Source organism: Xiphias gladius, chromosome 20, assembly GCF_016859285.1.
Source record: "Xiphias gladius isolate SHS-SW01 ecotype Sanya breed wild chromosome 20, ASM1685928v1, whole genome shotgun sequence".
NCBI classification, from domain to species: Eukaryota; Metazoa; Chordata; class Actinopteri; order Istiophoriformes; family Xiphiidae; genus Xiphias; species Xiphias gladius.
The window spans coordinates 10,595,942-10,616,483 of record NC_053419.1 but is presented as its reverse complement, the minus strand read 5'-3'; the positions used below and the strand labels follow the sequence as shown (position 1 = coordinate 10,616,483).

The following is a 20,542-nucleotide window of genomic DNA, read 5'->3' as shown; positions in this document are numbered from 1 at the left end:
GGGTATGCCATTATTTCAGTAAAGGACACTTTGTGTTTTTATAGAGTTTAGTCCAGATTGAAAGGCATAAACGACTGTGATTGCAAAGATGATTCATCATGCTTAAAATATAGGTCTCTCGTTCCAAAACTCTGGGCAGTATGCCGGAATTTGCTCCCATGCAGCCACAGGACAATCAGTGAAGTTAGGCACTGATGTTGGATGATAGGGCCTGTGTTGTAATTGGAATTTTAAGTAATCCCAAACAAGATGGATGGTGCTGAGGTCAGAGCTATGTGCAGGCTGTGCTTTAGAAAGAATTTTTCTGCTATTTCGATTATGATTGCATTTGATATATTCAGTTTTCTGATCAATATATTTTCTGTAAATTTAATTTACAGACATGAAGATCTACTGACCGTAAAGTAGTCAAATTTAAATATATACCGAGTATAAGCCTGTAAAGTACTCACCATGGTAGGTTTTCCAACAGTTGCTGAATCCTCAGAAAAAATACAGATGTCATCGCCTGCCATTGATGTCCTCCAGTGGTAGGGTGAAGTGGGAAAACCATCCCTGTATTTCCCAGAGGCAGACCAAAAGAACCTCAAAGTATGTGAACATGGCTGTCCACATAGTTTTGGTCTTATAATGTTGTATTTTCTTCAACACTGTAAGACTGGATGCTTATGCTCTGGATGCAAGGTCTACAATGTAAAGAGGAAATGTGCAGTATTCATTGCAAACAGCTTGAGGCAGTAATGTGCCAATTGGGGCACAGACTGCTGCATAGCCACACGAACAAGAAGAGGTCATGTGGCATGGAACATCGGTAGGCCCTGGGTAAAGTCTTACAGGCAACCATTCCTTGTCTTTGTGAGCTACAGATAACAGCTCTTTTGCCAAGCTTAAAGGCTCCATATCTCAGCCATGGCCCATGCACTGCTCTTAAATCTTATTTAATTAGCGGACCTTACTGGGGACAGTACGCTGCCTGGAAGCAGGGTTTGCCTGAGAGGTTAGGTCGAGGGCAAAAACAACCCCTCCTTTCCTCTGACATAAGTCTTCTTTCTTGACTCATGTTGTTGGTATTAGCAGGCAGAGAGACAGAGGAGAAAACGTGGACGGTGCTCTTTACCTTCTTTGTCCGATGTTTCATTTAACCGAAAGGTAGTTGGCGTTAGTTAATACAAGTAACGGAGTTGAAAAGATATAACTATAAAATGACGGAACAGTCCTCGTTGTTACTGCGTAAACAACTAGCAGGTAAGTTAGCAAGCTAACTGTTGTTACTAAATTTATGGCTTAAGTTATTGCATATTTGATCCTATTTTTTTCAAACACAGGGGAGCAACAGCTGCGTCTCATCTGGCTGTTGCTGTATTTGTCTAGCCTACGTTTTTTTGTTTGTTTGTTTGTTTGTTCTTTGGTTTTTACGTAGCGATAACAGTGACAACAAAGTTTAAATGCACGTGTACAGATAGCGTGTTACAGACAGCTGTTAGCCGAGATATGGCTGTAGGGATAGCTAATGTTTCTCAATAACTACTGAAGGTGTTTCGAAATCAACACACTGTGCATGTGCGTGTTTCCCCTCGATGTACACCACGGTTACTTGTGTTGTCAGTCATTTTTGTTGAGTTTGTTCCCGGGGTACGAGTACTTTTACACCCCATGTCGACATGGCAAAACGCTTGACAAAATCTAAATTTCAAACTGCTTGCTAAAGAGCTCTGACTGATCGCATCTCACCATGCAGAACTCAACAAGAACCCAGTGGAAGGGTTTTCTGCAGGTCTCGTAGATGATGATGACATCTATCAATGGGAGGTGGTTGTCATAGGACCTCAGGACACATTATTGTGAGTGAAATTATTCACCAAATAACTTACAGTCACTTATTGTGATATACGAGCTGTACATTCGCCCAAATCCCCAGTGTAAATCTTAACACAATCCCCTCTCTCATTTGCAGTGAAGGAGGTTTCTTCAAAGCCACCTTAACCTTTCCCCGTGACTATCCTTTGAGGCCTCCCAAGATGAAGTTCATCACAGAAATCTGGCATCCAAATGGTGAGAACAAACATCCCAGGCCACCGTATCTCTAATCTGTATCAACCAAATAATGTTAAATAAATGTGATTTTTTTTTTTTTTTTTGCAATAGGTAAAAAAAAACAAAAAAATACGTCATTAAATGTGTAAATATTGCTTCAGATATCATCTTAAATAAGCATTCTACTACAGAGCTTTTATGAACATATTTTATTTTTAAAAATAGTTGATAATGGCTACAACAATCACTTATACGTTGATTTTTTTCCATTGCAAAAGAAGTTTACGTTATCTTAACATTTACAGGTTTGGTCTCTGTTTGATATCTTGAAATTGCAAGCATATATAATAAATGGCTTAAGAAATAACTAATCCTTTAATCCTGTTTAACTTATTCTGAAATGGGGTAGTGGCCATAAATTCCTGTAATGGCATTTTAATAAAATGAAAAAGTTGCAACTAGTTGCTGCAAGTACATTAGTTTGCACCTAGTAATATCAGAAGTCAAGTTTTGACAAGGTTTTCAGAGTCTCTCAGCTGGCTGCTCCATTAACTGTACTAGGATTGACCCTTGCAACTTTTGAACAAGTGTGAAGCTGTAGTATAAGATCTTATCTTGTGCTGAAGTGCAAACTTGTCAGTAATCTTTGTGTATACTTTTTTTTTCTCCCAGTGGCAAAAAATGGCGATGTTTGCATCTCTATCCTACATGAACCTGGCGAGGACAAGTACGGCTACGAGAAGCCTGAGGAGCGTTGGCTGCCAATCCATACAGTGGAGACCATAATGATCAGTGTTATATCCATGTTGGCAGACCCCAATGGAGACTCTCCTGCCAATGTGGATGCAGCTGTAAGTGCCTGCTCAAGCTGGGGTTAGTTTGCAGATGCTTTTTTTAACAGTGATACATGTGCACCAGTCTTTAATTTGAGCCTGAGTCCTCTTTTATGTCTTTGTTTAAACAGAGTTAAATCTGTAGAGCCACAGGAAACAATGAGTTTTTTTTTTTTCCTAATCTGTGTGTAAGCATGAAAATGGGTAAAACGTATCTAAAAGGTACAAAAAAAAAAGTTAAAAATACACCCCTCAGTTTATTCCAGCTTTTCTAATGGAAATCCAAACAAGTAGGCTGAGTGACTTGGGTCCCCCCCCAAGGGCAAATCATTGCTTGTCAAGGCCAAGCTGAGTTTTGGTTGGGTTAAAAGGGCTTATCTCTTTATTCAGACGTGCTGCCTAGAGAGAAAAAAAAGGAGATAGCTCACACTCATGTTTGAAATTTAGTAAACATCTGTCAGTCAGCTGTGCTTGGAACTTTTTTTGTAAAATGTGGGGCCAAGAAGTAGGAAGAAATGAAGCACAAGACGAAGGGTGGCGCTTATGAAATTGAGTTTTTGTGTATGTCATACCCTGCAGAAAGAGTGGAGGGAGGATCCTACTGGAGTTTTTAAGAAAAAGGTGGCCAGATGTGTGCGAAGGAGTCAAGAGATGGCTTTTGACTAAAGCCTCACTCTGGTCATCAACACAGTAAGTACAACCACCTGGCAGGATTCATCAAGCTATAATCCCTCACGGTGAGATGTATTTTGAACCTGTGAAGAAATGATTGATATCTGAGAAGTTACTGTTGCATTGCATTAAGTTGACATCTGTCCTTGTAAAGCCATATAAGTAATTGTGCTGTAGTTGTACACGTTTTCAAACAATTAAGAACTAACCTGAGATGTACATTTTGTTTTAGGTTGGAACTACACTGAGGATTTGACAACTGGTTACACCTCAGTCAGCTAGATGACCATGGGGCACAATTTTATCAGCATCAAATAGTCACCCAAAGAAGAGACTCACAGGAAAAAAGTTTATAAACCCATGAATAATTTAGTACCATCAGCTGCGCTTCTTTTGAGCAGTCACAGAGTTCTCTACTAATATTGCATCAACTGCTTTGCAGTTTGTTTTTTTTTTTTTTTTTGAATAATGTTGAATGGCAGTGACATTCATGCTGCCAAATGTTCCCATTTTACTTTTGTTTTCCCTGCTCAGTTGGACAAGGCAGTCTCTGTTCAAAAATCAGTATTTCACTCACAGGAAGATGAATTATACATGTTCGTTCTTTTTTTTTTTTTCTTTTGTGCATACCTTTTGGGAAAAAATACCCCCTCTGATAGATGCACCATTTCCAAACTTGGTTTACTTTGTATGTACCTATTTATTTAGACTATTTTAAGATGGATATTGTCTGTTTTGGATGCTTTTCTTTTTATTTTCAACCTGCCACACTGAGCCATTCAGTCTATTGTTTAATAATCAATTATGCAGTTTTGGAGTGTTTGCAGTCATTAAAGAGATGGAGATGAAGACACTGGCTTTCCTTTCCTGCAAATTCTAAGAGTTCCGCAGAGAGTGTTTCTTCTTTCCCTGAGGGGGAAGCTTATCATCCAGCGCTGCCTTAACTGTGACTGCAATGGAAGGAAACCTATTTTCAATAAGGACTGCATCTGAGGGCTTTGTTTTGAAGGCAGAAAAAAAGAGAACATTGTGGAGAAACCAAAGAGAACACACCAATAAATATATTTTGTAATGAACATGCTACATTTTTACCTATGTAAATATTAACTATTTGTCCTTGTAATTGAACACGTTCAGAGAAAATGCATCCATCTTTCCTAAGGAGAGGTAGTGTTGTCATAGTTAAGTGGCACTTCAAATACTACCCATTAAATGACCTCCTGATCAACTGACTCATCAGGGCTGAAGAGAAGTAATAACATTTTATGCCTAATAAGGACATCGTTTGAGTAATGGGTATGCAGCTTTACCCACTTTTGAGGTCAATGAATGTTAGATTGTGAAAACAAGTAATAAAGCTCAATGTGGACATTGATTGATTTGGTGAAATGTTTGTACCGCTATAATATAAAAGTTGGTCTTCATTCTCAAGCTGATGTGTGTGCATCTCACCGAAATACAAATTCTTTCAGAGCTACCGATAATAAAGATTAAATGAATACAAAACACAGGAGCACATTACTTTCCAATCTTCATGATCGCTTTATTGAATTAAGCACCAGCTCAATATGATCAACATCCAGACGGCAAAGATATATCCTTGAACTCAAAGAGTATAAAATCATCTTTTAGCAACACAAAAGCAGACCCCTCCCACCCCATCCCCCCCCCCCAAAAAAATCCATCCATGTTGCAGGTATACAATAGAAACTGTGGGTCCTGAGTTGTTCACTGTCCAGGAGCTGACAGACTTTTGTTCATGAACTGCTTCTTGACAAAGCACACCCACCACTGAAAGAAACAAAACTATGTTTAGAAAAGTCTGATGCTATGGCACTCAAACTACCTGTGGCAAGAAAAAGAAAAAAAAATAATGAACATCCTAGGGACTACAAAGCTCATTAGTGACAATGGGATACAGATTGTTTTAGTGCAAATATACTGCTAGTACCTGTACTCAATATGTTGATACACAATTTTCGGTTTAGTTTAAACAGCAAACCAAATTTAAATTGCTGAACCTTGGGAAGTAGCTGTAGTTCAATTTTCTCTAATTTCCTCTTCTCAAGGAAACAAGCCTTGTTTTATATTACAACTTAAACCACACTGGATGCAGTTAACTCAGTAGTTACATTCTGAACAAAGGTTACATCAGCCCTGACAATTACACTTTAACACAGGAAATGTGGATCAGGGCTGGTGTGACCACTTTACATGACTTGTCAAGTTCTGAAACCAGGTCAGAATCGGCATTTATCTGGTGCAAGAGCTATGTGGATATAAAGCTGTGGTGGTGATGTTTTGGAGATGCTGGACTCACCTTGCTGGGTTTGTCGGTCTGGGGGTCAAACACACGATCACATAGCCTTAGGCCAGTTTCCTGGCGGATCTGCTGGAGGTACGCCCTCATAGTCTCTAAAAAAAAAAAAAAAACGTTGCAGAGCCGGTATTATAAAAACCACTATCATCATCAAGTACTGTTTAACAGTAGACACTATTGTATGGAAAGTCACACAGATGCAAATTGTCATTCATTACTGCTATGTAATGAGTGGGAAAGAGAACCTTAGGCACTGCCTAAATAGACACCGCCTACCCTTAATATTTTCTTAACTTTACAGAAAAAAAGAAGCCAGTAAACACCGAAGCTGAGGGGCACCAAACAAGCATGAAAGAGCACTTCTAGTCTCAGATCCTTAAAGCTGATGGGGGCCCTATTCAGTGTTGCTATTTTTGGCTTGGTATTACTAGGCTAGGAATTAGCTGAAATATAAGAAGGGTACAAGGAAACTGGCGCTAATTCAGACTTCAGGGTAGTGAAACAGCATAAATGGACCTCAGTGATTCATTGCTAATAGTCAGCAGAAATAATGTGAAATGTCCAAGTTAGCAAGACGCTTGCTTTTTTGTTTTGTCTTCTTTTTATTCTTGGTAAACCAACTCAAGCAGCCCAACACATATCAGACCTAGTTTATGGTGCTGGTTCTTACCTTCCTCCTGCTTGTTTGTAGGTTTGACGTACATAGCATTAAGAGGGAAGCCAGGTTCTCCAGGAATGGGAAAGTTAGTGATGCCCAGAGTGTACATCTCCTTCTCTCCCTGACTCCTGGAGCTGCACTGTGAAGAGTCAAACATATGCCAATGCAGAGGTTGAGATCACTTAACAAACTTTAGCTCATCTGTTTTACTAACATCAATTTCAACAGGCATTCAAGCTGCTGGTTCCTTCACCTTGTACGTGAGGAAAAACAATTCACATTCTACTTATCATTTAATGGCTCCCTAAAATCCATTTAGTGAGCCCTTTGAGGGTCCTGAGCCTTTGGTTGATCTGTTGTTACACATATTATGATTTGCATGAAGCCGGTATAAAGTGCAAACATCCACCTCTGCAAACTCTATTACATGAACAAATACGCATCTTACCTTCTGTAGCCTTTTTAGGCATTCAGAAATGTAGAGTGTGACATAGATCAGCGTCCTATCTGCCTCATTCTGAAAGAAACAAATACACATGCATTAGTTATTTTTGATTTATACATCTCCAGCCAGGTCTGAGTGGTAAAAGGTTGCATAGTTGAAATCCTGAGCAACTATGCAGTACTGAAGGGAATGGGACGAAGCAAGCCGGGACATGTGGATGATTGAAGTGCAAAACCGCTTCACAACTCAAAAAAAAAAAAAAGAGATGCGGAAGAGAAAACACACAGGAACAAGCACAGTAGTGAGCTACATACTTGTTCCTCATGCTAATATCTTAACTATCAAAAAACTGCACACTTATTTGTGTTTCTTGTTTTTGTTAGATTTCGCTCAGTTCAATGTCTACAGGCACCTAAGTTCTTTTAAGTTTTATACACACAAACGTTCACTTTCTTTAAATACTTTGGTCACCGCAGATGAGGTATAAATGCAAGCTGCCAGTACAAGTGACAGTAAATTTCTTACCTTGATTTCATAGTTCTTAAAGAAAACATTGGCTTTGAAGTAGTAGATAGCCTCATCAATGATGTCTGACTCTACGCCTGAAATGAAAAACAATATATATCAATAAATACGATACTCTCCATTCAATGCATAGGATGAATTCAAAAATATACTACATGTTGTGAAATTATGTTTATCTATACAAAGAGTTATTTCCTGTTTTGGTCACCCCATATTTTTTTTGTTACGATGTAAAGCTTTACATTTGATTTGTGATCTAAATGCAGCTGGGAAACCACTCCAAGTAATCAAACCCCATTGCTTGTATCAAATATTATACATTTACAATGATGAGGTTTAAATAACTTGGAAAGTAGCATATTCTGGTGCTGGTTATTTTTGCTATGTTGAAAATATATCAAATCATGACCCCCACTATGTAATACTTCATTAGATGTTTAGATGACATATACAATGCTCCAAAAAATTCTACACAATCTGAGATGGATAAACACTCACTTCCAAGCTTTACAAGCAACGAAAAGCTGGAAACTTAGTGTCACAAGAAATCACTGAAGAGGTTCGACTTGATGATGCACTCTTCGGGCCATATATGGAAGTGAACGTGTACCAGGAACTGAGCAACGTGTAATAACAAAAAAAAAAAAAAACCCTGCTCAAAACCGAATTAAGCAAGTGAGTCTGCCATTTAACGTTAAACATAACGTATGTGTTTCTGTGGTCAAGAGGGGTTGGCTCCACTGTGGGCTAAGTTAAAAATCACCATGCAGCCCTTACCGTCTCCTCTGGCTGGTCCTTTAAACTGAGTTTTGAGGGGGAGCAGGGCCATGTTCCCCACCAGCCTGGTTTCGGGGACCATCAGGTTTGAGTGATACGCCTTTAACAGAGAGAAAAGAAGTTGCAGTCACGTATAATTTACTAGGGAACATTTCTGTCAGGTAGCATAATTGCACCTCCGCGATCGGCACCGCTGTTGTAACACCAACGCTATCACCACTACAAACAATTTATTTTATAGACACAAAACTAAGAAGCATAAGCAGTCGGGTTACGGCGGCGAATTTATTATTTTTGACATTTCCAGCATCATTAAATTTAGAGCAAATGCTAACGTGGCTAGCCAACTATGCTAAGGAGACTCGTCATCAGAGCTAGCGTTAACTCGGAGGGCCTTGGGTCACCCACTGGAGTTTCTGTGTAGGTGTTTCTGCTCTAAACCGCACGATAGAAGTTTCTGCTTGTGAATTATCGTGAAAGTTTTACTCACCGGCATGTTGAGTGATAAATTATCGGTGAGAGGAAAATACTAGCACCGCAGGACGCTGCTTCCGCCTGTCCCACCCTTCAGCTTTACAGGAAGTGGCAACATGTCATGTAGCGCTGCGACCACATGAGGGCGCCAACACACACGCACACAACCAGCTCTTCACAACTGCAGGCAAGTTGTACGTTTTGTGGAATATTTTATTTAAAAATATAAATGTATTTGATAACAACTCTTTAAACTTCAGCATTGTCCTAATATAATGAATCTTGAATGGATTTAAATCACATAGTTCTTGAGTAACCAAAGTGGCTGACAAAAACAAAACCCTTTAAACATATATGACACAAGGTATTGATGATCTTCAGAGTCAGTCTTTTTCCACACGTCCTTTTCTCAGTGTCCTTGCAGTCACATTCCATTCTTCACTTGGGCTTGATATAATACATCTTTTGGTTTTTCACCAGCCTCTGATTTGTTTTCGGTCTCACGTAGAGTCTCTTTTTTGCAGCAGCTCTGTAGTCACATTGCTCTTCAGCTGTCCACTTTGCCTTGAAAAATTTCATCGTAATTTAGGTTAGCAGGCTCTTCCTCAACCTCCTGTAGAAAGGATAGGATGAGATTAAAACAAAGTTAATATAAAGAAAATAATGGCCAAATGCAAAGTATTACACCTTGTTGTTAAAGTATGTGTTGTGTTTTGTTTTTGTAAGTTTCTTCACCTTTGGCTCCTTGAACTCCAGGTCCTCTCCATACTGTATAGAGAAGTCGATGTTTTGCAGTACTATGTTAATACCTTCCTCATCTGTGCGGTCAAAAGGCAGGAATCTTACCATACTGTAGTCATCAATCTGGGCACACAGGCAGAGAGACGGTCTCATTATAAAAAAAAAAAAAAAAAAAATCTAAATTCTGATTCATAACTAAACGCATTGTCAAATTAGTTGCCTCACTTACCAGACCACAGATGGCTTTAGTCAGCTTCTTGAACTTTGTGCTTCTGATGGTATCTGAGTTATCTTCCATCATTGAGTACATATCTGGGTCCAGATACCTAGTGAAAAAGAAGGAAAACCATGATGAATGCTGCTCCCAGATGAAAACCCTATTTTATGTGCAATCAATCTCTTTAATAGGCTAACTTCAGACACTATCAGTGACACTAACTTTTAAGTCAATATAATCCTTTTTTTACTTGTGTCATAGTACCAACATAAATGGGAGTCATTGCTGCGGGTTTCAAGTGACCTGAACACACATAACATTGTTGTACTGTACTCATATGAAACTTACTTTTCAATTTCTTTCTTGGCTTTGGGGCTGAGCAGGTCCATTTTTGTCATTATGTTTACTTGAGGAATCTCTAAAGACACCATGGCACTCAGGGCAGCCATGACTCCTGAGATGAACTGTAGTTAGGGAAGAGGGAAGATGTGCGACTTTGGGTTTACTCTCATTGCTACAGTAAGTGCAGTTCATTGCAGAAATAAGGTTTGTATAGGAAAAAAAGAGGTGAAATAAAATAAACAGATGAAAATACTTGAGAGATTACCTTAAAAGACTCCACCATGAACTGGGAGTCAACCAGAAAGACCCCACACACGCGAAACTCCCACTGCTGGAGCTGCTCCACCAGCTGCCTCATTACAGGGAGGTGTGTATAAAGTTCAATCTGACCTGCAAAAACAAGCCACTTGTCAAAAGTATTCCACACTGTGTGTTGACAGAGCAGATGCCCTCCCCTCTCAGCACCCATCAAACCTCTCCCCTTCAACTCCTCACAACACTTCAGCACAAAGAGAAGCGTGTATACCCTCAGCCGCCCTTGCACTGGCCACTGCCTCCGCCAGGACGTTTACCTGGGCAGTCAAACAATATGTAGTCATCTTCTATGTGACCCAGGCTTTCCTCCAGCCAGTCGAAGTTGTTGGCGAAGTACTCCATGCAGAAGACCAGGCCTCCGTTGGGGCCGAATCTGAGAGAATCGTCCTCCATCACGTCATCCACCTGGATGAGCTCACGGATGTCTGAGGACACAGAAACAATCAAGCTGTCACATGGGTCTTGCAGATCAAACCATTTCTCTTGCTAACATTTTATCCCTCTCCCCTGTAGCCATAGAAACATATACAGAAGGAACCGATGTCTTTATCGCTGCACTGTAGCAAATACATTACGTATGCACACTCCCAAGTCTCAATTGTGATTATCCAACTCTCACTTCTTAAGATATTGTTTTTCTCTGCTATATATATATTATGATGTATTGATTTAAACAATTTCATATTTTTAGATTTTTAACTGTCCTAGTTTAGTGTGTTGTTATACTGTATGTGAACTAACTAATCTATCTATCCATCCAACTACCTATCTACTAATAGCAAACCAAATTTCAGCACTGGAGTGTTTTAAAGTACACCTAAAACACAATTTCAATCCAATATAAGCATGCCATGACAAACTATTTGAATCTCTGCTTTTTGCCTTGTCTTACTTGTGTCTTTGTGAAGTAGCCCTTCTGTTTTGGGTTATATACGACCAACTCCTTGTAATTAACTGTAATTATCCTTTCGTGAAGAAAAAAAACGGCTATATTCACCTGCCATGACAGGGTAGTCAAAGTGCTCAGCTGCTGGGTCCAGATTGACCACCTGAACTGAGCGGTTTAGGCTCTCTGAATGCTGGACCATGGTGGAGCAGTAGGTACTCTGGAAAAGGCAGATGTCACTTGAACTGGGTTTATGTGGAATACAGAATAGCCCCATGCCTTAGCATTGCGTTTAGCCGAACAGCATAACAAGGCATTTCAGCAAGTTTATGTGAATGACTGATAACGTACCTTACCGCTGCCCGCCGGGCCCATCACCAGCTGCGCATAACGAGGCATTTTTGCCTCAATTAAAAGGTGCTGTGGTAGAATAGAGACGCTCTATTCGCAAATCGTAGCTAGCTATATTTTATAAACGGATGCCCTAGTTCTTCTTCTTCTTCTTGTTTCAAGGGAAAGTCACACCCCGTTGTAAGTTCTACTACTACCCCCTACTGACCAGAGCGGGAAATGAACACGGGGAAAGGGGGTTGATTGGTGTGTCGGTCTTGTGTTCCGATTCAGCTGCTGCTTTGAAAGCTTTGAGGGGGAGATCGAAAGCCTCTGACCCAAAAGGTTCATCTGTGGCTCAGGGATCAGTAGTGGTGTAGCTAAATAAGTGGAATGAGGCCGTGGCACTGCTGTAGATTATATTAAAACATGAAACAGGGTCATGAAAATGTTGTGGTTCTGCGATAGCCCAACATGTTTTCTAAACCACAGGGGATGTAATATTTAAATGAATGCACTGCTTGGAGGACTGTCATATTTTGATCTCAATACATTTTATTTTACTTTACTATTTTTTTTTTTTTTTTGAGAAATACTAACCAGCAACTATCCTTGGAGTATGGCAGTACACCTGTAAGCGTCTAAATTGACAATCCCAGAAGAAGAAGAAGACGAAGAAGAAGAAGACGAATAAGAATAATAAGAAGAAGAAGAAGAAGACTGAAATATAACATTGAAACAGAACCAAAAGCTGATGCAAAAGAAACTAACGAGAAATCAGCTCTACTGCTACTCGCTCACAGCGTGACACTGTGACAGAGGCTCTGTCATTGCTGCGAAGAAACTGTCTCGGGGGGGATGAATGGAGTTGACAAGTCAAGCCTTTAGAGAAAGGTGAACTTACTATGGGTAGGTAATTTGTTATGACCGATCTTGCATTGCGATGGATCGCTATGTAGCTGGTTAGTTACGTTAGATTACATAGACTCTATGAGCTCGATTGCGCCCTTGTGTCATACTGTGACTAAACGCAGCAGCCAGACCCAAGACGTTCTTGGCCAAACGGCAAAAGCGTAGCTCTGTTTATGTTTTAGGAGCGGTAACGGCCCGGTTGAGCTCGGAGTCGGTAGACCAGCCGTCTGTCTTTTATCTGCGTTTCATAACCCGAACTGCTGTCCAACGGCGGAGGGGCTGCTGAAGGCGAAACGACACATCGATAGCCATCAACGTCAGCAGTATTCAGAAATGAATTTCCGCACATTATTAGCGAGTCAAGGCTAACGCTAAACTTGGCTAGCTGTGTGGAGAGCAGTAAAACTTAACTGTAAGCTGATGGCAGACTGATAATGTCAGGATAGTGAACACCAACAGCTTTTTAGACGTTTTGTATTTTGGTACTAGATTGGCTGACAAGTGTTCTTGGAAATTTGACTGACGTTGATTGTGCAGCAGTGTTTGCTAGTTTGGTCGATGTGCTAGCGATAAGACTTCAAGACTCAGTAATGTTGTAGTTAGTTCATGTAAAACAAGTCTTAAACAATTCTAAGTTTGTATCCGAATGCTGAAAATGCAACTTTGGTTAATACCTTAAGTCTGCTGAAACATTTAAATTTTCTGGTAACTAACTAAATGACAGACCTTGACACTTCCTGAGGACACGAGCAGATATAAGTTAAGGCATCATTGTTTTGGTATGTTCGACACAGCGAGCTTTGTTTTGTATCATTAGTTCAGTGAAAAATCCAAATGTGTTATTTGGTGTAGTATCTGGTAGAGTCAGTGATTTAAATTGTAATTAACAATGGTAGATTATTTTTTAAACATCATTTTAAGCTATCACGCTGGGCCCTGGTACCTTTAAAGGACATGTACCAATATTCAGATAATAATAATAATAATAATTCAGCGTTCTACTAATTTACAGCATTTTATCTTCTTTTACTCCCTCTATAAAGAACCTAAGGATCAGAAACAGTAGTGTCCAATGAAGTGCTGACCTCGTTTTTGTCTCTTTGTTGTGTAGTGTTGTAGACTATGATTGTGGGCAATGGAGGACAGTCAATGTGGGGACTTGGACTACCTGATCCAAGATGAGGACACCCTCATTGAAGGCGTCAGCAACCAGGTCTTATTTGTTGTGGTGCTCAGCATCACCTTTCTTGCAGGCCTCCTCACTCTGCTCTGCAGGTAAGCAGCCAGTTCAGACTGATATTAATGTAAAGTAATTTCACAAACTTTGCATTTTTCACATCAAGTTGCCTTAAGTCTTGGAGAAACTCAGCTTGAAAATAAGCAATCTTTTCAGTTTAAGGTGATTAATACAAGTCTGGTTGCCTAATCTGGTATAATTAGCATGTTCCATTAATCACCAAAGCTTTACTGCTGGCTCAGTCTCAGATTAATTATTAATGATTAATTTTTCTCCACAGTTAGCTTGGCTGTAGGCAAACCCAAACATTAGTCTAGCTCAGGTATTGTATTTCTTCCTATAATTCACATGAAAGTAGCGTGTACTAGCAGCTTAGCTTCACGTCTGTCTTGTGCACTCGATTGCCTGTGGTGATGGCTGTCATGTGTATTGATAGAAATGTTTTGTCAGATTTACTAAAATAATGTAACAGGGTTTTGATTGTTAATGTAGCAGGGAGCAGCCAAGCTGACACATTAAAATGGCTCTTTATAGCCAAATAATGATAGTTATTAAAATTTTGCTTAGCGTTCTGCATCAGATTTCCAAAACTTTTGCTTAATGAAACATTTGCATTTTAAAATCATCCTGTTAGTTTGCATAACCAAAAACACAGGACTCAGGTTTTCATGCTGTTACATGTATACAGGAATATTGATGCCAAATATCTGCCCTTTGTCCTTTGCAGACAAGAGCAGCAGAACATTCATCCTGAGAATCAGGAGCATGTTCGAGCTGTCCGACAGCAACTCCAAACAGAGCAGGTACGCAGGCAAATACAACTTCAGCCTTTTGAGCCAAATATGGGTAACATAGACAACATACAAACAACAAACATACATAAAATCTGTTTGAGTTGTTAGAATTATTTTTTTGGAAGATGAATAAGATGATTATTATTTATAGAATTGTTCAATTCCTTCTATATTTCAAAGTATATATCAGTATTGTTTTCAAATGCCTGCAAAGGCATAAAAAACAGCAGTTTCAGTGAAGTTTTAGAATCATAATCCAACTTGGAAACTATCCTCCATTTCATGCACCAGCTGAACTAAATGTAATATTATGTTTGCATCTTTGCTTTAAATAAGAAAGCAAGCTTATTTGCAGCTAGCAAATAAGGTAATACCCTTTGTTATTTTGCAGGATTGGTGAATGGTTTATTTTTCAGTGCGGATGCAAATTTCAAAATTGTCTGTTCTATGATGACTCATATATCAAACGTGTTTTTTAAAAATATTTATGAATTTGATTTCCTTCTGTCAGGATGAAAATCTTCAGGCGGAGGACAGGCAGCAGTATTACACAGACATGTCTTGTCCTGTGTGTTTACAGCAGGCCGTTCTGCCTGTAGAAACCAACTGCGGACACCTTTTCTGTGGTACGTCGATTGTACAGATCCTAGTATTGCTCACTAAGCAAAACCAGACTTTTCCAATATGAAGAAGTGGTGTTGGTTTATGCTGACAGGGCTTAGCTTCAAGTGATAAGCAGAAATCAGAATGAATATAGAATTGATTTGCAAAAATGCCAATTAATCAATGCATGATTCAGAAGTAGATTTCTTAAAAGAGTGATTAGTCATTTTATTTGTACATTCTGCTGTCTTTTTCCTGCATAGGCTCCTGCATTATAGCCTACTGGAGATATGGCACCTGGCTGGGTGCTATTAACTGCCCCATCTGCAGACAAATGGTGAGGCATGTAATACATCTTGGATGTAGCTTAGTTAACCTGAGCTCCCTTTATTTTTTGCATTAATTGCATTAATTCTTTTTCTGGCTAGACATACTGGTGCCTGTTATTGTCCCTCGCTCACAAATTCATCCATAGAGATAAATTGTCAAAAGCTAAGCTCTAAGCTAAACTCTCATCTCTTAAGACTTGTGCTAATGTTAGTCTCTAGGTCTAAAATAACTTTCATTTTCAGATTGATTGTTTTTCTGTCAGTTATTGTCAAAATCACAGTCAGAAAAAGAGAATTAGTGATACTTGTGTCAATGAGAGTGGTGGTAGTAGTCCTCATCCCCCATCAGATACCCCCTGACCCCCCCCCTACAGTTCATTTTAGCATCAGTGTTGTAATGAAATTTTTTCCCTTTCCCAGGTAACATTGCTCTTCCCACTATTTCATGAGCACGCTGCTCCTCAGAGGGTCCAGGATGGCGAAGCAGAACCTCAGCTTATTTTACGAGACATCAACGATTATAACCGCAGGTTCTCAGGCCAGCCGAGATCTGTGAGTGTACTACAGCCACATACATATTTAGGCTGCAGTAGTTACAGGTCAGCTTGGCCTACTTAATGCAATATTGATACTTGTACATATTCATGACTAGCAATAGAAATAGGCTGAAGATGCTACAAGAGACATTTCCGCTGTTCTGTCATAAACGTTATTATAATATTAAAAAACAGTATTAGTTACTATGCTTTTGAGTATTAAAACATAGAGGGAATTTTTTTTTTAAATTTCCCTCTGAACTGCGTGTATTTTGCAGCACTGCTGGTAAAAGACACAAGTATGTAAATGAGATACTGACTTATGCAGTTAATTGTAATTCAGGGGAGTAAAATTAGAAAACTTTTTTCTAATGTTCCCTAAAAATATTTTCATAATATTCCCTATCCTCTGTCTCCGCAGTATATGGACAGGCTGCGAGATGTGCCCACCCTGCTTCGACATGCCTTTAGGGAGATGTTTTCTGTGGGTGGCCTCTTCTGGATGTTCAGGATTCGAATTCTTCTCTGCCTAGTTGGTGCAATCACCTACCTGGCCTCGCCACTCGACATCCTCCCTGAGGCACTTTTCGGTCTCCTGGGATTCATGGATGATTTCTTTGTAATCCTACTTCTCTTTGTGTACATCTCTATCATGTACAGAGAGGTGGTTACACAGAGACTGAACGGCTAGGTGATCACTCAGAACAGAGGCCTTAGCTCGCTCATGTCAGGCTCGGGAAGACGAGAACTCAGCAGCTGATGAGGACATGTGAAGACTGAATAAATGTTCAAAGTACAGTTCATCAATAATGCTGGTTATCTCAGAAGGGTCCACTCTAAAGCCCAGGATGTTACTTCGTCACTGGAGAGAAGCTAGCTGAGGACCGAGCTCTGAAGGCTGACTCTGTATATAGAATTCATCATTAATCGTTCATAGGTTGAATGCGGTCAAAGCCAAAAATAATACAACATGAGGAGGGCTGTGGAAGGATACGATGTTATAGAAATCTGCTTTGAATCAGACACTGCAGTAAGTCAGGGACAGCCCTAACTGAATGACTAGCATTACTACCAGCCAATTCTTTGACAGCATTGCCAAAAGCAGTCATTTTGTTAATGTGCATATCATTACAATGGAGACAATATTGTAATATAATGTGTATCTTGAATGTTCTGTCCTAATTATATGCATCTGAAGTTAGCTGCCTGCTGCGTCCATATTGTTAACCTGCCAGACAAAGGAGCGTTACAAGAACTGTCTTACTGTGGCTATTCTAGCAGGTTAGGTCAGTTGCACTGATGATGCCCACACTGAAGGAACTGGTGTCTATGCATATTCATAATGACATGAAAAACACAGCTTTTCACACTTGTGTGAAAATCACCGAAGTACTTTACCTGCAACAGTTGATCAAATCTAATGAAATCTGCATGTATTCATGTGAGCTGGCGAAGCACAGGACAGCCTGTCTGAAGCATAATGGCTTGATTTTTATGTAAGAGCTAAAAAAATAATACCTTGATCATAAAAAGAAGCCAAACCACAGGTATCAAGGAGTAATTACAGATTCCGTTGAATGTAAACTCACTCAACCTATGAATTTTGACTTACCATCTCAAAGTTTACCTCGCCACTCCAAAGATAATCATGAGTCTGGATGTAAGTCTCTGGTACAGGTCGCAGTCAGCGGCTGACGGACCGTGCACACCACAAAGCTTTTCAGATTATTCAGTTAGTTTGTAGAACATCAATATTCAGATTTTTAAATCTGTAAGTTGATTAAAATATGAATTGAGATTTAATTTTTAATCAAAAATGAAGTTAACGTTTTGCACAGTATGTGATTCATGTCATTTTTAATGCCTCCGTGCCAGCGACAGCCGTGGCTGGGGGCATTATGTTCCGGGGTTGTCTAACCGTCCTTACAGCCGCACCGCCAACCGTCCGTCCCGTTCTCGTGAACGCGATATCTCAGGAACGTCTTGGGGGGAATTTATTCAAATTTGGCACAAACGCTCACTTGGACTCAAGGACAAAGTGATCAGATTTTGGTGGTCAAAGGTCACTGTGACCTCACAAAACACGTTTTTGTCCATAATTCGAGAATTCATACGTTAATTATGGCAAAATTTCACACAAATGTCTAGTAGGATAATATGATGCAGTGATGACATTTTATATGTAAAAGGTCAAAAGTCAAGTTCACTGTGACATCATAATGTTCTGCAAAAACACTTTTCTGGCCATTATTCAACGCCATAACTCGGGAACAGACGGGGAGATTGTGACCATATTTCACATTTGGTCTGATACTGAATTGGTGAACCATATCTTGTGTGCAAAGCTTGAAACTGAGATGATTTAATAGATCTGTGCTGCTGGGTTGAACACGTGTGTGAGGCATCTACGTTTTAGAATTTGTAGCTTCTTTGAAGCAATATCCATTTTTTTTGAAGCACTGTGTACTGTCATGGCTACAACTTTGTGTTCTATCAGCATCAGTTTTATTGGCCAAGCATGTGAACACATACAAGGAATTTTACTCTGATTTTTGTTTCTCTCATTGAACTTACACACCAATACACACTGGGATCTTACATGTCAATATAGTGATAACTTCCATATCACCCAAAAAAAAAACCAATTACTTTTATTCGTTCAAAATCTTCACTACATATTTAAATGAGTCTGGACAGACATGAATGTAAACTGCAAATTGACTGTTTGGTGGAGGAATACAACCGCAAGGTGGTAATTCTAGTTTGAAAATATTTTGGAATGAGTATATTCATTCGGAAAAAAGTAACATTTTCTTGAGGATTAGATGGGTATTAAATGAATGAGTAGACTCTCAGACTGTTGAAGGGATCAGTTGATGATCTCCATTAAAAACCTATGCTGGTGCAAAGTAAAAATGCAGTTCTTGTTCTCAACCTTTTTGACTTGTGACCCAGCAAATGAACCAACTGCCATAGCTTGTGTTGACCAGTTTAGCTGAAGTGAGATATTCCTTTTTCTGGTTTATTTGACTATTGGAGGAGAGGTCAAAAATGATTCGGCATGTTTTGAGGGAAAAAAGCCAGACAGAGACAGCTGTCAAGAGTAGGTATTTTAAATTTGTAGAAATAGTTTGGTTTTTTTTTTTTCTGTTCCTGTTAAACATTTCTTGGCACCCTGAGGTTAGTGAGTCCATGGAAGGGTCCTGACCCTCAGGCTGAAAATGGCAGCTTCCCAGTGGTAGCTGAAACTATATCCAGGCCATTTGCTTTCTTGGGGCTCTATTTGCCGAGCCAGCAATGGTCTTAATGTTCATGAATAGTAGAAGGGTGGGGTTGGGGTTCACATGGCAGATCGACACTCAACTGTAAAATTCTTTCCGTCTGTTTGACAGCTCCAGATGACTAGAAATACCATAGGTTCCCTCTTGGAATGTCAGGTTAAGGTGTGGCTCATGCCAAGCCATGTCATACTTTTTTGCTGTCTTCATCGATAAGCGTCTCCTCGGCTTTGTCTCCAGGGTGTCTGGGCAACCTCCACCCTTTTGTTTTGGGTAGGTAAACTGAAGGCAATGAAAGCAGCACGTGTCATACTGCTTCTGCAGTTCTACAGCTGAGTACTGGTTAGATGAGGGTCTTAGCCCGGTGGGAAAATACTGCCGCGGCTGGGACAGTCAATGTTTTGGTACAATCTGCTTCAGAATTTCGAAAAATGTTTTTACCACATAAAAACACCACAGTACACTACACATGCTCCACGTACACTTCAAAATGTGTAAACATAATATGTCAACATTAGACTCTCTGCTCATACAAGCTAACACCTACCCAAGTCATTTATATTATATGTTTTATACCACTTTCTCTGTCCGCCTTTCTCAGGATCAACAGTTGTGAGCCGAAAAATGCCTTAATGTGTCTGAGGCTATGAAACAATCCTGTGATCTTCTTTGATGGATTCAGTAACTACTTGTCAGTCAGGATCCTTGTCATGACATTCACCATTTATTGAGTTTGGTGGTGTGTGTCTGCTCCTGTGACGCTCCAGACAAATCTGTCCAAGCATGTTGGAGACTTGTCTCTGGGCACAACCCCTCTGTCTTTCTGAAGAAAGTGCATTTCCCCAAACTTGGCTCTTACACTGTTCAGTGAAAAGGGATAGAAAATCGCTATTCATATTATGGACTGCTTCAGTTTTGGCTGGGCCTGGCCATCATCTAAGATGAGCACTCCCAGAAGGAATTAATTGCCTTTTTGCTTGCCATTTTGTTTGTCCTAACTTGAAAATTGCCTTTCGTGGCAAATGAGGATACCCGTGTTTAGTATCGGGCAGAAGAAGGAATGCGCTAAATTATTTGTTCCCAACTTCTTTGGTTGTTTAACCCTTAAAAATGAAGTAGTGTCTACACATGACCCTTGTCACCAGTTGTACATGTCTACCCGTTGTGACCACTTCAACCAAAGTGTGGTTGGATAAATTTTAGAGCCTTGAAAATTAAATGAGTAGTTTTGTCAGAACATATATTATTTGTGCCCACCCACTGCCCACACTAGTGCCTTATCTT

At 39.8% G+C, this 20,542-nt stretch overlaps 4 protein-coding genes across 9 annotated transcripts; 2 read left to right on the top strand and 2 right to left on the bottom strand.

The window, feature by feature from the left end:
- The first annotated feature begins 808 nt into the window (after nucleotides 1–808).
- ube2g1b (ubiquitin-conjugating enzyme E2G 1b (UBC7 homolog, yeast)) lies at nucleotides 809–5,027 on the top strand. Of its 2 annotated transcripts, none has more exons than XR_005709635.1 (6): nucleotides 809–1,245; nucleotides 1,739–1,841; nucleotides 1,955–2,052; nucleotides 2,707–2,907; nucleotides 3,447–3,557; nucleotides 3,772–5,027. XR_005709635.1 is itself a non-coding variant. In XM_040156783.1 (6 exons), the coding sequence occupies exons 1-5, from the start codon at nucleotides 1,203–1,205 to the stop codon at nucleotides 3,531–3,533; spliced, it is 510 nt and encodes a 169-aa protein (XP_040012717.1). In that variant the 5' UTR covers nucleotides 811–1,202; the 3' UTR covers nucleotides 3,534–3,557; nucleotides 3,772–5,026. The 2 variants fall into 2 exon arrangements, 1 of the variants encoding a protein (XP_040012717.1); XM_040156783.1 differs by having other exon boundaries at nucleotides 811–1,245; nucleotides 2,707–2,885; nucleotides 3,772–5,026.
- Nucleotides 5,028–5,061: 34 nt separating this feature from the next.
- On the bottom strand, nucleotides 5,062–8,889 carry arpc3 (actin related protein 2/3 complex, subunit 3). Its single transcript, XM_040156782.1, has 7 exons — nucleotides 8,755–8,889; nucleotides 8,265–8,364; nucleotides 7,488–7,564; nucleotides 6,966–7,034; nucleotides 6,530–6,656; nucleotides 5,860–5,954; nucleotides 5,062–5,330 (listed from the first exon to the last, which is right to left on the bottom strand). The coding sequence occupies exons 1-7, from the start codon at nucleotides 8,758–8,760 to the stop codon at nucleotides 5,268–5,270; spliced, it is 537 nt and encodes a 178-aa protein (XP_040012716.1). The 5' UTR covers nucleotides 8,761–8,889; the 3' UTR covers nucleotides 5,062–5,267.
- rnf170 (ring finger protein 170) lies at nucleotides 8,373–18,529 on the top strand. Of its 5 annotated transcripts, none has more exons than XM_040156780.1 (7): nucleotides 8,373–8,925; nucleotides 13,593–13,756; nucleotides 14,446–14,521; nucleotides 15,024–15,138; nucleotides 15,379–15,452; nucleotides 15,865–15,996; nucleotides 16,402–18,529. In XM_040156780.1, the coding sequence occupies exons 2-7, from the start codon at nucleotides 13,617–13,619 to the stop codon at nucleotides 16,669–16,671; spliced, it is 807 nt and encodes a 268-aa protein (XP_040012714.1). In that variant the 5' UTR covers nucleotides 8,373–8,925; nucleotides 13,593–13,616; the 3' UTR covers nucleotides 16,672–18,529. The 5 variants fall into 5 exon arrangements, with proteins under 5 accessions (XP_040012714.1, XP_040012711.1, XP_040012715.1 ...); XM_040156777.1 differs by lacking the exon at nucleotides 8,373–8,925 and adding an exon at nucleotides 12,234–12,478; XM_040156781.1 differs by lacking the exon at nucleotides 8,373–8,925 and adding an exon at nucleotides 12,577–12,797.
- On the bottom strand, nucleotides 8,934–11,752 carry gpn3 (GPN-loop GTPase 3). Its single transcript, XM_040156776.1, has 8 exons — nucleotides 11,591–11,752; nucleotides 11,351–11,459; nucleotides 10,611–10,778; nucleotides 10,304–10,428; nucleotides 10,045–10,160; nucleotides 9,709–9,805; nucleotides 9,474–9,602; nucleotides 8,934–9,351 (listed from the first exon to the last, which is right to left on the bottom strand). Exons 1-8 carry the CDS (start codon nucleotides 11,636–11,638, stop codon nucleotides 9,286–9,288), a joined length of 858 nt encoding a protein of 285 aa, XP_040012710.1. The 5' UTR covers nucleotides 11,639–11,752; the 3' UTR covers nucleotides 8,934–9,285.
- Nucleotides 18,530–20,542: the final 2,013 nt, after the last annotated feature.

What these genes read in the sequence shown, in the direction of transcription:
- gpn3 (XM_040156776.1), bottom strand. Translation starts at nt 11,638, where the DNA reads ATGCCTCGTTATGCGCAGCTGGTGATGGGCCCGGCGGGCAGCGGTAAG. An exon ending in CATATTGTTTGACTGCCCAG is followed by an intron (nt 10,429 to 10,610) that starts GTAAACGTCCTG and finishes TTGTTTTTGCAG; the next exon opens with GTCAGATTGAACTTTATACA. An exon ending in TGGAGTTCAAGGAGCCAAAG is followed by an intron (nt 9,352 to 9,473) that starts GTGAAGAAACTT and finishes TCCTTTCTACAG; the next exon opens with GAGGTTGAGGAAGAGCCTGC.
- ube2g1b (XM_040156783.1), top strand. Translation starts at nt 1,203, where the DNA reads ATGACGGAACAGTCCTCGTTGTTACTGCGTAAACAACTAGCAG. An exon ending in GGACCTCAGGACACATTATT is followed by an intron (nt 1,842 to 1,954) that starts GTGAGTGAAATT and finishes TCTCATTTGCAG; the next exon opens with TGAAGGAGGTTTCTTCAAAG. An exon ending in CTGCCAATGTGGATGCAGCT is followed by an intron (nt 2,886 to 3,446) that starts GTAAGTGCCTGC and finishes CATACCCTGCAG; the next exon opens with AAAGAGTGGAGGGAGGATCC.
- rnf170 (XM_040156780.1), top strand. Translation starts at nt 13,617, where the DNA reads ATGGAGGACAGTCAATGTGGGGACTTGGACTACCTGATCCAAGATGAG. An exon ending in CTCCTCACTCTGCTCTGCAG is followed by an intron (nt 13,757 to 14,445) that starts GTAAGCAGCCAG and finishes TGTCCTTTGCAG; the next exon opens with ACAAGAGCAGCAGAACATTC. An exon ending in TCTCAGGCCAGCCGAGATCT is followed by an intron (nt 15,997 to 16,401) that starts GTGAGTGTACTA and finishes CTGTCTCCGCAG; the next exon opens with TATATGGACAGGCTGCGAGA.
- arpc3 (XM_040156782.1), bottom strand. An exon ending in GCCTAAAAAGGCTACAGAAG is followed by an intron (nt 6,657 to 6,965) that starts GTAAGATGCGTA and finishes GACTCTTCACAG; the next exon opens with TGCAGCTCCAGGAGTCAGGG. An exon ending in AGACCGACAAACCCAGCAAG is followed by an intron (nt 5,331 to 5,859) that starts GTGAGTCCAGCA and finishes TGTTTCTTTCAG; the next exon opens with TGGTGGGTGTGCTTTGTCAA.